We start from the raw sequence: 13,256 nt of genomic DNA, 5'->3' as shown, positions 1-13,256 counted from the left end.
TATAAACATTTTATTTCCTTACATATTCGTGAATAAATCCATAAAAATACTAAAACTAATCATTTTTCCTAACTCAATAAAGAAACGCCTTTATTTTTCATCTTTTGAAAGACTGTCGAATAACTCTATCATCAAAAATTTGTTTAGAATAAACAACACCAAGAAAAGGAAAATCAAAAATTAGAATTATTTTGAACAGCAGGAAGTTGTTTATAGAATTTTGTTTTCTTATTGATTTTCTTAAAGACTTAGCAGTAAAATTATTTAAAAATACTCGAAAATTTTTTAGAATTATATCTGGAATATCTTCTGTGGCCTCGACGACATCAAAATTTGGATTGATGGTCCATTAAGGATGCAGGATTGAATTTTTGATTGAATCAAAATGTAAATTTTTCGGCAGAAGATACAATATCAATATCAATCATCATGTATCAATATCAATTTCACAGCAGTTTAGTCTTAATTCTTTAATGTATAGTGGATGTAGTTTCTTTGCAGAATTTATGCATAATTTTAGGCCGTGTGAGATACATTCTAATTTTGTTATGAAGGGATATTTATCGCAGAAAAACAAACAAATTCATTTGAGAAAAAATAGTTTATTATTTAGAGAATATGGCCATACTTAGAAATAATGAAATATTCCTTCAAAAGTATCAAGAGAATCATTCTCTTAACATCAAGAATTTCTGTAAAGATAAAAATTTAACGGTTGCGGTAGTCTCCATGCCAAGAATTCAAAATTAAAAGTTAAGTGTTGTTCGCAAATCGCAACGCGCAGTTAGCGCAGAGATCCACAACGTAGAGGTTGGCGATTTATCAAAAGATAAAAAAGCCAAAAACGAAACCAACCTCCTGTAATCAATATTAAATTTGAAAATAGTTTGGGCGAAAGCTAATCGTCAAAAAGACTGTGAGAATTAGTGTAACCATGTAACAAACAATTTTGTGGCAAAAAATAAAGATTAAAGAGTTAGAAATAGATTTTTGTTTTCGGTTTAGTCGCGACAGTGGATTAATGAGTTCTACTTTTGTATTGAAATAAAAAGTTAGCCGTAACATTGATTGTTAAGAGAATAATAATATATTCATATTAGCGTTTTATAAAATGTAATAAAAATTAAATAATTGGTTTAATTTATTTAAAATTTGATTAAGAATGATTAAAAAAAGAAATTAAAGAAATTTCAAAAGCTGGGAAATATGTAATGCCTTTTGTGGCATCACAATCAATATGTTTACTTCTTAAAGATGGTAGTAATTTTAGTGGTAATGCTGGAAAGCATTACCACTAAGAACTTTAAAATATTTCGACTTCTTCAATCCTCTCATCTTTTTAAGAAGCCTCTTACTCTAGATATGATTTTTGGGTTAAATTTTTGATTTTCGTTTTCTAGATGTTATTAACAAACTTTTGATGATAGAGCATTTATTCGATCTTTCAAAAATCAAAACAGTGGAAAAATAAAGAGGTTTCTTTATTAGGTAAGGAAAATTCTGTAGATTTTTTTTCTTAAAATTGTAAGGAAACAAAATTATGAAGTTAATAATCTAAATAATCTAATACTGCAAATTTGTCTGTGTTAATTACATTTTTTAAAACTTACTTATAATGTTTAAATTAACAAAAACCAATGTGAAAATTAAAAATTCCCTTTACACAATTTTCGCAGAAGTAGAAATTTTTGTAAAAAAATAATTCTGACAAAAACGTACTAACACAATTGTGCACTTATTATTTTTATGAAAGATAGTATTATACATTGAGCCCAAGGTCAAGAAAACTGAGATGGGCACAGTAGGCCTTGACCCTCTATTGGCTGTCGTGCCACTGAGTTTAGTTTAGCTTAGTATTATACATTTATCTGTTTTTAAATTTTTGGTAAACTTCTCTGTTTTGTAAGTAATTTAGATAAAGAAATTTACTACATCATCCCAATCAACTTTTGCAAGGTCAAATTAATTTTTGAGAAAAATCCATAGAAATTCTAAAAATTATCAAGCTCTATTTCTCTTTCAATCTTTTTTGAATGGATAAAGGATATCTCCAATGATACTTTAACCGAATGAACCAAATGATACTCTATAATCAAAAATTTGTAAAGCATGAAAAATCAACTGATTTTTTGTGCTCTTCTCTTCGACAAATTCTCTTTACTTAATTCCCCCCCCCCCTAAAAAAATAATTGTAAAAAAAAATTTCTGAGAAAAACCTACCAACGCAAATATGCACTTATCATTTTTATGAACGGTAGTTAATTATTATATATTTATCTATTTTTAAATATTTAATAAACATTTCTGTTTTCTGTTTCAATTTTCAAAAAAAAATCGATTTTTGTGCAATTCAATTTTGATCCGAATAGATTTTCATAAGTTCAAATTAAGTTATAAGAAATCTGGAAAAAAAAGACAAAAGTACAGTTTTTGATTAATTACTTAAAACCAGAAATCTCATCACTTTTTTGCTCTCAATTTTCGAAGAAAAAAAAGAAAAATACATATAAATTGCAAAAATTATCAAGCTCTACTTCTCTTTCAACCTTTTTCGAAAGGATAAAGTATGATATCTCCAATGATTCTCTAACCAAATCAATCAAACGAACCAAATGATACTCTATAATCAAAAATTTATAAAGCACCCAAAAAATCAACTGGGAAATGAAAATAAAATAAGAATTTTAACTTTAATTCCAAGATAGTGAGGAAAGATGTTGAGCCATTAATATCATTTGATGTTGAAATCATTGAATTTTCAGTTCTGGTTTTCAAATATTATGAAAGATGTATTGATACTAGTCCGATATAGCTATATATTGATAGAAAGTCACATCTTTCTACTAGTCCCTATATTCCGACTATATGCTATGGGCACTTTTATGGATCTAGCTCTGAATGTTTTTACGATCTTTCTGACATTAACTCGTATTTTCGTAACGTATGAGCTCTTTCTTAACTTTTTTTATGGTCAACTAAATATTTAAATATTCAGCCATATATTTGAGAAGAAATTCGTTCGTCATCAATTATATTTTACAACTTTGAGACGAAGATGCATCAACGATGAATTGTTTTGAACTTTCGCAATCGCAAACACCAGGTGGCGAACCGGTATTATCAGTCGTTATTTCTCGACCCAGTCTCTCTTTTCAAAAACACAGTTCATTAGTGGTATTCTTTTGTTTTTATGAAAGCGTAGGAAATGTTCAGCCTTAATTAGTATTTTTACTCTTAACTTAATATACAAGACAAAAAATGCTTAGATTATATAGACATTATATAGCCGTCCATGTCATAATGAAGGTAATCAGTTATTTTCTTATTTCTTGTGCAATCTTTCTTAAAAGCGTGAAAAATATTTAACTTAATCAGTATTTTTAACTTCGACCTTAATAAAAAGAAAAACTTAGTCGACTTTAACCTTCTACATCAATATCAAACTGAAGGTGCTTCATTACTTTCGTGTTTCTGATTTTTAGCTACATCTTTAGTGTTTGCATGTAATAACTGCAATATTATTACAGAAATAACTACTTCTATAGCACTATTACCTAAAAATTCATCTGTTACAATAAAGAAAAGAATTAGAGTATTATATATGTAATCTCTTAAGCTCTTTAAAATAAATTAACAAAAACCTGTTTGCTATTGTGATACTCATTTACGAACTACTGTTTTAAAAAGTTATGTAATGCTCATGGAAAGAATATTTTAATAACGTTCTTTAATGAACTAACACTTTAAAGAAAACTAAAAAACATTTTCTGAATTATCAATTTTATTGACGTTTTACTCTAAGCGTTTTTAAACCGAAGTGCTGAAATTAAAAATATGAATAAATAAATAAATTAAAAAAATAACGTTTTATGATTTATAAACTAACCATTTTATGTAATTTTTAAAAAATAGCAACAAACTACGTGAGATTTTTGACTCATTAAAATGATAGATATGGCTAGTTTAAATATGATCGAATTTTTATTTGAATGCGCTGTATTCTATTTTCTTTAAGTGACTTAAAAGTAATGATAAAGTATCTAAAAATTAAATAATTAATTAGCTTTAAGTTAAGTTGTCTAAAATAGCATTCAAGTATCAATAATGTATTTAAAAATGCATCAAACGGATTTACACGATATCATACCATAATTCTGCTATCCAAGAGATAAATGTCAAGGTAGTTCTGAAATATTTATACTCGGAAAGTGAAACTTCCGTTAAATTTTTGTTCGAAGAGGAGAACTTACCCGCATTCTTTAATTTCTTCTTCGAACAATCATACACGTTTTCTTCACTTTATTTCGGTACATTTTTTACGGAAAAATTAATTTATAGAATTTGCAAATATACTTTTGAAAAAGTAATGTTATATGTCTTAAGCTAAAACAAATTTAAATATTACAAATTTAAAAACACCTCTTTTTATGTTTCGTTTCAAGTGATTTTCACATTGCGCAAATTAGAAAAGATAGCCACTCTGAATCAATCGTTCAAATTTTGTATTCTCTACTTAAAAATTACGCAGCCAAAACTTGCATACTTTTTAATTAAAGATAATTCTGAACCTTATTATGGGTTTATGATTATGGGTTAACCCGATTTATGGGTTTATGATTACTACTGTTCAACTCCGTAGCCTCGTAATTTTGAACCCAATCCAGAAGACAAGGGAACTCCTGTATCAAGTATTGGGAGAAATTTGCCTTCGTGGAGGACTTTTTGATGAAACTAACCCGCATTTGCGTTACACGGAGAGGAAGACCACGAGAACCTCCCACGGTTAGCCTGACAGCAAAGGGACTCTAACCCATGATCCGTTTACCACTGAGGATATTTCACGTCAGCACTGTGGTCGGTGCAAGCCGGATGCGGATTCGTATCAACCAACCATCGCTGGAATTCGAACCCGGTTTACCTCATTGGATTGCGAATGTTCTATCCCCTGAGCCATCGCGACTCCTTAACAATAATTGTTAAAAAATTATTTTTGCATGTCATTATCTTTAGATAAGCGAATTTCATAAATGTGCTCACGCTTCAAAATTTCGTGAGATATCGCAAAATGCTCAAAAAGTGAAACCAATAAAATTACCAAACTTTCGATCTCTAATGCACTCTATTAGGACCATGTTTTTCAGATTGCGGCTATCCCCTCTATATTTTAATAATTCAAATCCGTTTTTTTTTTTTCAGAGGAATGTGTTTTCAGAGAAAGTATATTTTTGGTGCCCGATTCCGTAACTTAATAATGAGTCATCACGAATTAAATATAATATTTAAGGTCACCCTCTAAAACCATTGGAATTCATGAAAATCCAATCATTAGAATGAAAATTATTTATATTGATATTTCTTTTTATTTTGCCCATTGTATATTTTAGTTTAAATGTATTAGACATTGTTTTCTCCTTAAGCTGCCCATGGTTGATTATATGCACGTGATCTTTAGTCTTATCTCTGATCCATCTCGTGACTTCTTATCGGTATTGAATGTTGCATATGCAAAGAAAAACAAGGGAACTCCGCCCCCTTCTCTCCAACCCTCAAAAGGATTACTCAAAGCGATTCTCAAATGTTTGCTGCTCAAACAACAGTCGTCATTCTCACTCATAACTATGATGGCGTTGATTCTTATCCCAATTACACTAGACTAACAATATATCAAAGCTGTTTTATTCATTAAGTTTATTTATTAATCTCAATTCCATTTACAAACTCAATTTCGCAATCACCCAATCGTGATTTTTGTATTCTCAGTAATAAGTTTTTATTTCATGAAAGCAAGCTCAACTGAAACAGACAAGCAAAATTAGAAAAGCTAATAGTAGATTTGAATACTGAGATTTATTGATCTCAATTCTTTTACAAATTAATTTTCGTTATCATGTAAATTTCCGTTTAGGGGTCATATTTTTGTATCGTGATCTGTCGCACCAGCCGCAGTCGCCAAGGTGCCAAATGGATTTTTAATTTGCGATTAAAAAGAAAGGATTTCGAGTTGGACCCCATCTGTGATATTTTGTATTTAATTTTTTGCTGGCTGCCTCTACCCGGAAGTTTCCCAGATTTGGCGATAGTTCTGCCGCAGATCACGATACCGAAATCTTCCCAATAATTATAATAATAATCTGAGGAAATAAATTTTAGACCAACATAAAATCTACTTTCTGTTTTTTTTTTCTTTACCTGGATCTATTGTATTTTATTTTCAATTCTCGATGGCGCATTAAATATTTAATCAAACAGATTAACTCGAAATCGTATCATATTTCGCTTCTCCAAGTATCGCTATATTACAAGATGAAGGTGCATCAATTTTTATTTTAATTATGTCTAGTGCTTATGAATTTAAAACCTGTTTTGTGCTTAAGTATTTCAAAAGGTGGTTTTCTACTTAACAAATTATCCATATAACGAACTTATTATCGGGATTTAGCGACTTTGTTAAATAGAGGTCCGACTGTATATTTATTAATTAGAAAGCTTGAATCAAATCTACTTGATTAAGTTATTCTTTTTTTTTGTTGTTGGATCAAATGTTTACGTTTCTTATTAAAAGTTACGCAAAACATAATATTGTTTCGTTATTTAACAATTTTAAATGGCGTAATTTTATCTTATTTTGTCAGAATGATTGCGACAATTTTTATTATTTTCAGGGAAACGTGTCATGAATCTCAGAAACCACACAATGTGTATTCTATATGAGTGAATACATATGAGCAAGAATAGAGTGGGGTTGATTTATTTCTATGGTGTGCTAAGAAAGTGCTGACCATGGCGAGTTTTTTCAAAATAAATCGCCAACTCCTTCCCATCAAGTTGCATTTCTTTTTCTTTTATGGTGGTAAGTGTTTCAACATAAAATAAACTAAATTAACGAAAATGTATATATTTGCATTAAACTTCATTATTAATTATGAAACTTCAAAGATAATAGAGAATTTAAAAAAAACTGTGACAAATTATTAATATTTCTTAAAGATATTAATAATAAATGTATCTTTGGCTGCTTCGTCCTTTAAGGAGCATTATTCAAGGTTTTTTTTTGTTTTTGTTTTTTTGTCGCGTTTTCGATTTTTTTTTCTTTTTCAATCATTTTTCGATAATTTTGAATGCTATTTTTCATATTAAGAGCATTATGCTGTTTAATGCTTTTCGTTATAAATGAATTAGCTTTAAAGATGATGCAGTATTTAAAAAAGAATTATGACAAATTATGTTATGATTATTATCAGATATATTGATAATAAATGTATTTTTGGCTGTTTCGTCATATATGGGGCATTATTCATGATTTCTTTTTTTTTGTCCCGTTTTAGGTTTTTTTTTTTTTAGTAATTTTTGATAATTTCGAATGATATTTTTCATATTTAGAGCATTATGCTAGTTAATGTTTTTCGTTATAAATGAATTTGTTGCGTTGTTTTTGTAGCTTTGTAGCTTTCCCCCAATAACAAATGCTGATGTTGAACAGAGGTTTTCAAATTATAAGAATTACTTTTTGAACAAAAAGGCAGTCTTTTATTTTTGAGGATATAAAACATTCGATATAAGATTATCAAAAACTCACAATTTTTAAATATAGAATATTTAAAATTCGGTTTCTCGTAAACTGCAAGACATATTTCTCTCAGATATTGACTTTTGTTATTACCCATTGACAAAATGGGTCTTGTTTTAGGTTTGATGGCGTGCGCACCTCATTTGGACGTCATCACACTTTTCAACTGTGTTCAAGAGTAATAGTAAACAGTGTGCCCGCATCGTCATTGCATGCGTTGCTATGTTGATCGCAGATGTTTGATAGTTTTTTTTTTTTTTTAGAATTTCTTTTTTTCACTTTTAATTTTTTCATGCATTAAGTTGGTGAGTTTTTTTCATTTCCCCAGCAGGCATTTTTAATGTATTTACATAATAATAATTCAAAGCATTTTTATATATTTTTTTTATTATTAACTTATAATTACTGTCTTGACGATGATTTCAATATAAATATGTGTTTTATGACGTCTTGAAACACGTACATAGGCAGAATATGAAAACCAATCCGACGACAAACATCAATTGAGACCCATGATTTGAAATGTTGTGGCGTTTATCGGAGTTAATCCAGAAAAAGACAATCATTTGACCAATGGGTAACCAGTGATCACAATAAAGCGATCATAATTTTTTTTTCAAATTAATTTTTAGTTGCTAACATTTCCCTTTCGAAACATTATCTTTCCTTTCAAAGTTTAATTTTTAATAAATTTATTTAAAAATCACAGTTTTTAATATCATTTAAAAACTTGTACCCCATATAACGAGGCATATGACCTTCTTCTAAAGATGCCGCTCGCTTTATAGATGGTTTTTTTCTCGTTTCCTCTAAATAAACCATAACACTAATTTTCTGAATACGAAAGTAAAAAAAAATATGCCTGAATTCTATATATATATCTTTTACTCAGTGACAATTCGTAATAATTATGTTGTTAGAATCCTTTTTAAAAACAAATAAAAACTGCACACTTGAAGTCAAAGACTAATATTAAAAGTGAGAAAAAGAAAAATATTTATTAACGAAGCGCGATTTAAACGTTTGAAACTTATCTGATTGCGGAGGGGGGGGGCAGAGGAGGGGAAAGACAATTATTCGATACACCTTGTTTCAACAGGCAAGCAAACTGGTTTTGATGTTTTAAATACCGCATACTTCTATAGTAATTAGCCTGGTCTTGATGGCGTTTTTGTTTTTGTCCAGTTTAAATATTAATCAATATTCTTTAAATAATAATAAAGGCATCAGTGATTACGAAACACATTGTTTCTATATATTTCCAAGAATACTCGAACGCCGTTTTTTTGCACAATACTTAGCTAATCTACAGATTAACTAAGGTAATTCGTTAAATTTATCTAGGGAATCTGTAGATTGACTAACGTTATCAAGGGTTTTCCACATTTTACGTCAAAGTAATGTTATGCATTAATGGTTAATTTCAGAAATTTGTTTATTTGTTTGTATTTAATGACTTGATTTTTTAGATATTGCAAAAAGTGCCCGTCATTATATTAGTTTACTTATTTATGAAAACATTTTAAACCATTTCATTACTTTTATAACAGTTTTTAGATTGATAGATTCTAGCAACTACTATGATAGTTTAATTGTAGTTACTTGATATTTAAAAGAGCGAAAATAAATGAATAACATTATATTACTTTAGCGTGCAGAAACGTTACTGTCGATCCATCAAAGATATTTATTTTTAGTTTAACCAGTACCTTTTAGGGTGTATGCGTATAGTTAATTTGTAGATTACCAAAGTAATTTGAGAAAATTACTTACTGAGATCTTATTTGCAATTTAACCTATACCTTTTATTTCATATGCGTATAGGTAATTTGTAGATTACGAACGTAATTTGAGAAATGGAACCATTTTTTTTCTGGCTCTTTAACGGATTACCATAGAAAATCTACACATTAGCTAGATAGAATAACTAATGCTGTAACAATATTCCTTTTGAACCGTTTAATTTATTTAACCCAATGAATTATCACTACCCTTGAAACTATTCCTTCATGTCCGTAGATGGAATAGTTAGTGTAGAAGTCATGTGAGACATATGTATTTAATCTTTTTTAAATATTTCACTACCATTTTTTAATATTTTTTTTCTCTTATCTTTTTTTCTGCAGCAATGGGAGGAGTTGTACCATACATGCCTGTCTATGCGAAAGAGCTAGGTATAACTGCAACAGCTGTTGGTTTCATATTCACCCTCATCCCCTTCTGCGTCTTCCTGTCAAAACCCCTCTTCGGCTACCTCACCGACTATTTCCGAAACATCAAAGTGATCGTCTTTATTCTCGTGGTCATCACATCGGCATCATTCGTAGCAATTTTATTCGTGCCTTCGGTAGAAAAACCCGACGAGTGCCATCGGTCGGAAGAGCTTTCCATACACTGCAACCAATCGTGCAAGACGGAGTCTAACGAAAGTTGCCGAGTCCTTTATAGAAAATGTGGAGGTACAGTCCTAAAAATGATGGTGGTATTCGATGATTCAGACACATTTGACATCAATGATACTGTGTCCAAAGAATTACCGTGCTCTTCAATTAAAAGATCTAAGAGTTTCAAGTGCCATTGCACCGATGAACCTTCATCCACCCATTTAAACTGCAGTGTTGTATACTATCCTGCCGAAGAAGATGTATCTATGTACGGTAAATTTCAATTCTGGATTTTTGTGTTGCTAACTGTTGTTTCCGGAACTGGCGCAGCCACGCTTTACACTCTAAGTGACGCAGCCTGTTACGAAGTGCTTGGAGAGCGTCCGGAACTGTATGGACGTCAGAGATTATGGGCTACCATTAGCTGGGGTCTGATCACTTTGTTTGCTGGATTTGTGAATGATGTAGCCACTGCGTCCAAGGGAAGATACGACTATTCACCGGGATTTTATATCATGATAGCTTTCATTGTATTAGATCTAGGGCTGCTACTTAAAATAAAACTTACAAAAACGAACTTTTCACTGAACATTTTCCAAGATGTCAGAAAGATTTTCGCGTCTTCTGAAACTGTGGTTTTCGCAGTGGCGGTATACTTCAGTGGAGCTTTCTCTGGTCTCATATGGAGCTACGAGTTTTGGTACTTGGAAGAACTGGGTGCTACGCAAGTTTTGTTGGGATTAGCTGTTGCGATTCAGTGCCTGATTGCTGAGGTTCCAATGTTTTTCTTCTCTGGCTGGTTCATCAAAACTTTCGGTTACTTCTATTGCTTGGCTGGTGCGTTTGCTGCTTTTGCTTTACGTTTTATATTGTACTTTCTATTACAAAACCCATGGCTGGTATTACCCATAGAATTAACCCATAGTTTCACATGGGCTGTTTTCTATGCATGCATGACGCGATATGCATCGAGTAATGCACCTGCTGGAACAGAGACCACAATGCTGGGTATTTTAGGAGGGATCTATGAAGGATTAGGTAAGTTTTTTTTCTATAATCACTTTTTCGTGTTAAATAAGATTTTTATGTGTTAAGCCAAAATGATTTAGTTATACTGTATGACTATTACATGTATTATATGTTCCGACAGGTGTCGCTACCGGCAGTTTGCTCGGTGGAGTTGGATTCGACAAATTGGGTGGACGCTATACATTTTTAGTTGCAGCTGTCATCAGTTTTCTGTGTGTCCCGTACATTTTCATCTCCTATTTCTTCCTAAAAAGGAATTCCAAAACTTCATCCTGAAACTGCTAGTGATGATAGAGTAATGTGAACTCATCTTTAAATTGATGAATTTCAGTTTTTTCATCTACACCTAAAGTTTAATAAAAAAAAGTAAACAACCGCATAATGCGGGCCGGTTCAATTAAACAATACACTCTTAAAAAATAAATAAATAAGCGGGAACAATAACTCATAGTCGGTACAGTTAGGTACTTTAAAAAAGAAAGTTGAACAAACTGCATCATATTATTCATTGTTACAATTAGAAAATGGACATTTAAGAAAAATAACCGTATATAAAAACACCGTTCCAGTCAGTAACTTTCTTTACTAGTTGTGTTATGACGAAAATTTTAAAGAAACAAATTTAGGTAAAAGTTTATTTTTGGATAAGTTCATTTACTAATTTAAATTTGTCAAACACTGCGTTACTAATTTCTAAGCCGCTTGAAGTGTCAACCTCCGATATTACTTAAGTGCTGTTATAATAGGAAACCAATGCCATTTATTTTGTTAATAAAAAGTAGTATTTAATTCACTTCATAAATTTTAAACGTACTTTTTATTCTGCAAATAATCTTAATAAGAAATTTGAAATGCATTCTTTAATCGTATTTTATATGTTGGCATCGAGGACTACATGTAGTTGGATTTGCTCCAAGATCTGACGCAGTATTAGACAGGAATTATGACAACTGTAACACTGTGAGATTATCAATTATGTAGTTGGCATTTCGAAGAAATCTGGCACAACAATAGACAGATTTTATGTTCAACTGTATAGTTTATTTGCCATAGATGTTTATTGCATATTATTACTAAATAGTTGGCTTTGATACGAGATCTGACACCTCAGTAAACAGAAATTATCAATACTGTGACACTGTGAGAGTAATAAATTATGTACTTGGCATTACTACGAGATCTGACACAGCAGTAGACAGATATTATGATCAACTGTTTAGTTTATTTATCATCACTGTTTATTGCATATTATTACTCTGTGTAGTTCATTTATCATCACTGTTTATTGTGCATTATCCCTCTGTAGTTCATTTATCATCACTGTTTATTGTGCATTATCACTGTCTAGTTTATTTATTATTCAGTTGATTTTGTTGCGAGATCTGACACAGCAGTAGACATATAATATGATCAACTGTTTAGTTTATTTATCATCACTGTTTATTGTGTATTATCACTCAGTGTAGTTCATTTATCATCACTGTTTATTGTGCATTACCACTGTGTAGTTAATTATTCAGTTGACTGTGTTACGAGATCTGACACGGCAGTAAACAGATATTATGATCAACTGTTTAACTTATTTATCATCACTGTTTATTGCGTATCTCTGTGATATTATGATGACAGATATTATGATATGTTTAGTTTATTTATCATCACTGTTTATTATGTATTATCACTCTGTGTAGTTCATTTATCATCACTGTTTATTGTGCATTATCACTCTGTTTAGTTCATTTATCATCGCTGTTTATTGTGCATTATCACTCTGTGTAGTTCGCTTATCATCACAGTTTATTGTGCATTACCACTATGTAGTTCATTTATCATCACTGTTTATTGTGCATTATGACTGTGTAGCTTGTTTATTATACAGTTGACTTTGTTACGAGATCTGACACGGCAGTAAATAGAAATAATGATCAACCAGACACTGTATGCACTGTAAATATTTCATCAACTTCATAAATTATAAAGGTGGAAAAGTCACCGTGTAGTTTATTAATCGTGTAGTGCCGTATTGAGAGGTGAAAGTGGACTACGGCCACTAATAATGTCAAAAAGGGTTTGTAGGTCAACGATTAAAGACACCGAAACTTTGAAACTCTTTCTTATTTTGTTTATGAAATGAAACTTTAAGTTAGGTAAATACTTGGCTACAGTGAAATGTTTCATGAAGAACAAAATATAATTTTAAATAAGTTTAATAATAGCATTTTAAAGCTTTAAAATTTAAATGTTCTTAGCATTAAAGAAAAACTGTACATATGCTA

The 13,256-nt window shown here is 30.6% G+C and overlaps 1 protein-coding gene across 3 annotated transcripts in view; it reads left to right on the top strand.

Annotated features, from left to right (window-relative positions):
• The window catches only part of LOC107452047 (major facilitator superfamily domain-containing protein 6), a 32,636-nt gene extending 19,380 nt beyond the window's left edge, over positions 1 to 13,256 (top strand). For 2 of the 3 annotated variants that reach the window (XM_043052036.3, XM_043052037.3), the window contains 3 exons: positions 6,663 to 6,850; positions 9,694 to 10,989; positions 11,102 to 13,256. In XM_043052036.3, coding sequence (XP_042907970.2) covers positions 6,781 to 6,850; positions 9,694 to 10,989; positions 11,102 to 11,256 — 1,521 coding nt within the window. In that variant the 5' untranslated portion in view covers positions 6,663 to 6,780 and the 3' untranslated portion in view covers positions 11,257 to 13,256. Of the gene's footprint in view, positions 1 to 3,106; positions 3,307 to 6,662; positions 6,851 to 9,693; positions 10,990 to 11,101 lie in introns of those variants that run through there. The other variant, XM_016068325.4, reaches the window with a different exon arrangement.

The sequence above is a fragment of the Parasteatoda tepidariorum genome, chromosome 2 (assembly GCF_982258835.1).
Source record: "Parasteatoda tepidariorum strain Cologne lab strain chromosome 2, Ptep-v5.0, whole genome shotgun sequence".
NCBI classification, from domain to species: Eukaryota; Metazoa; Arthropoda; class Arachnida; order Araneae; family Theridiidae; genus Parasteatoda; species Parasteatoda tepidariorum.
This window is presented reverse-complemented; position numbering and strand designations above follow the sequence as displayed.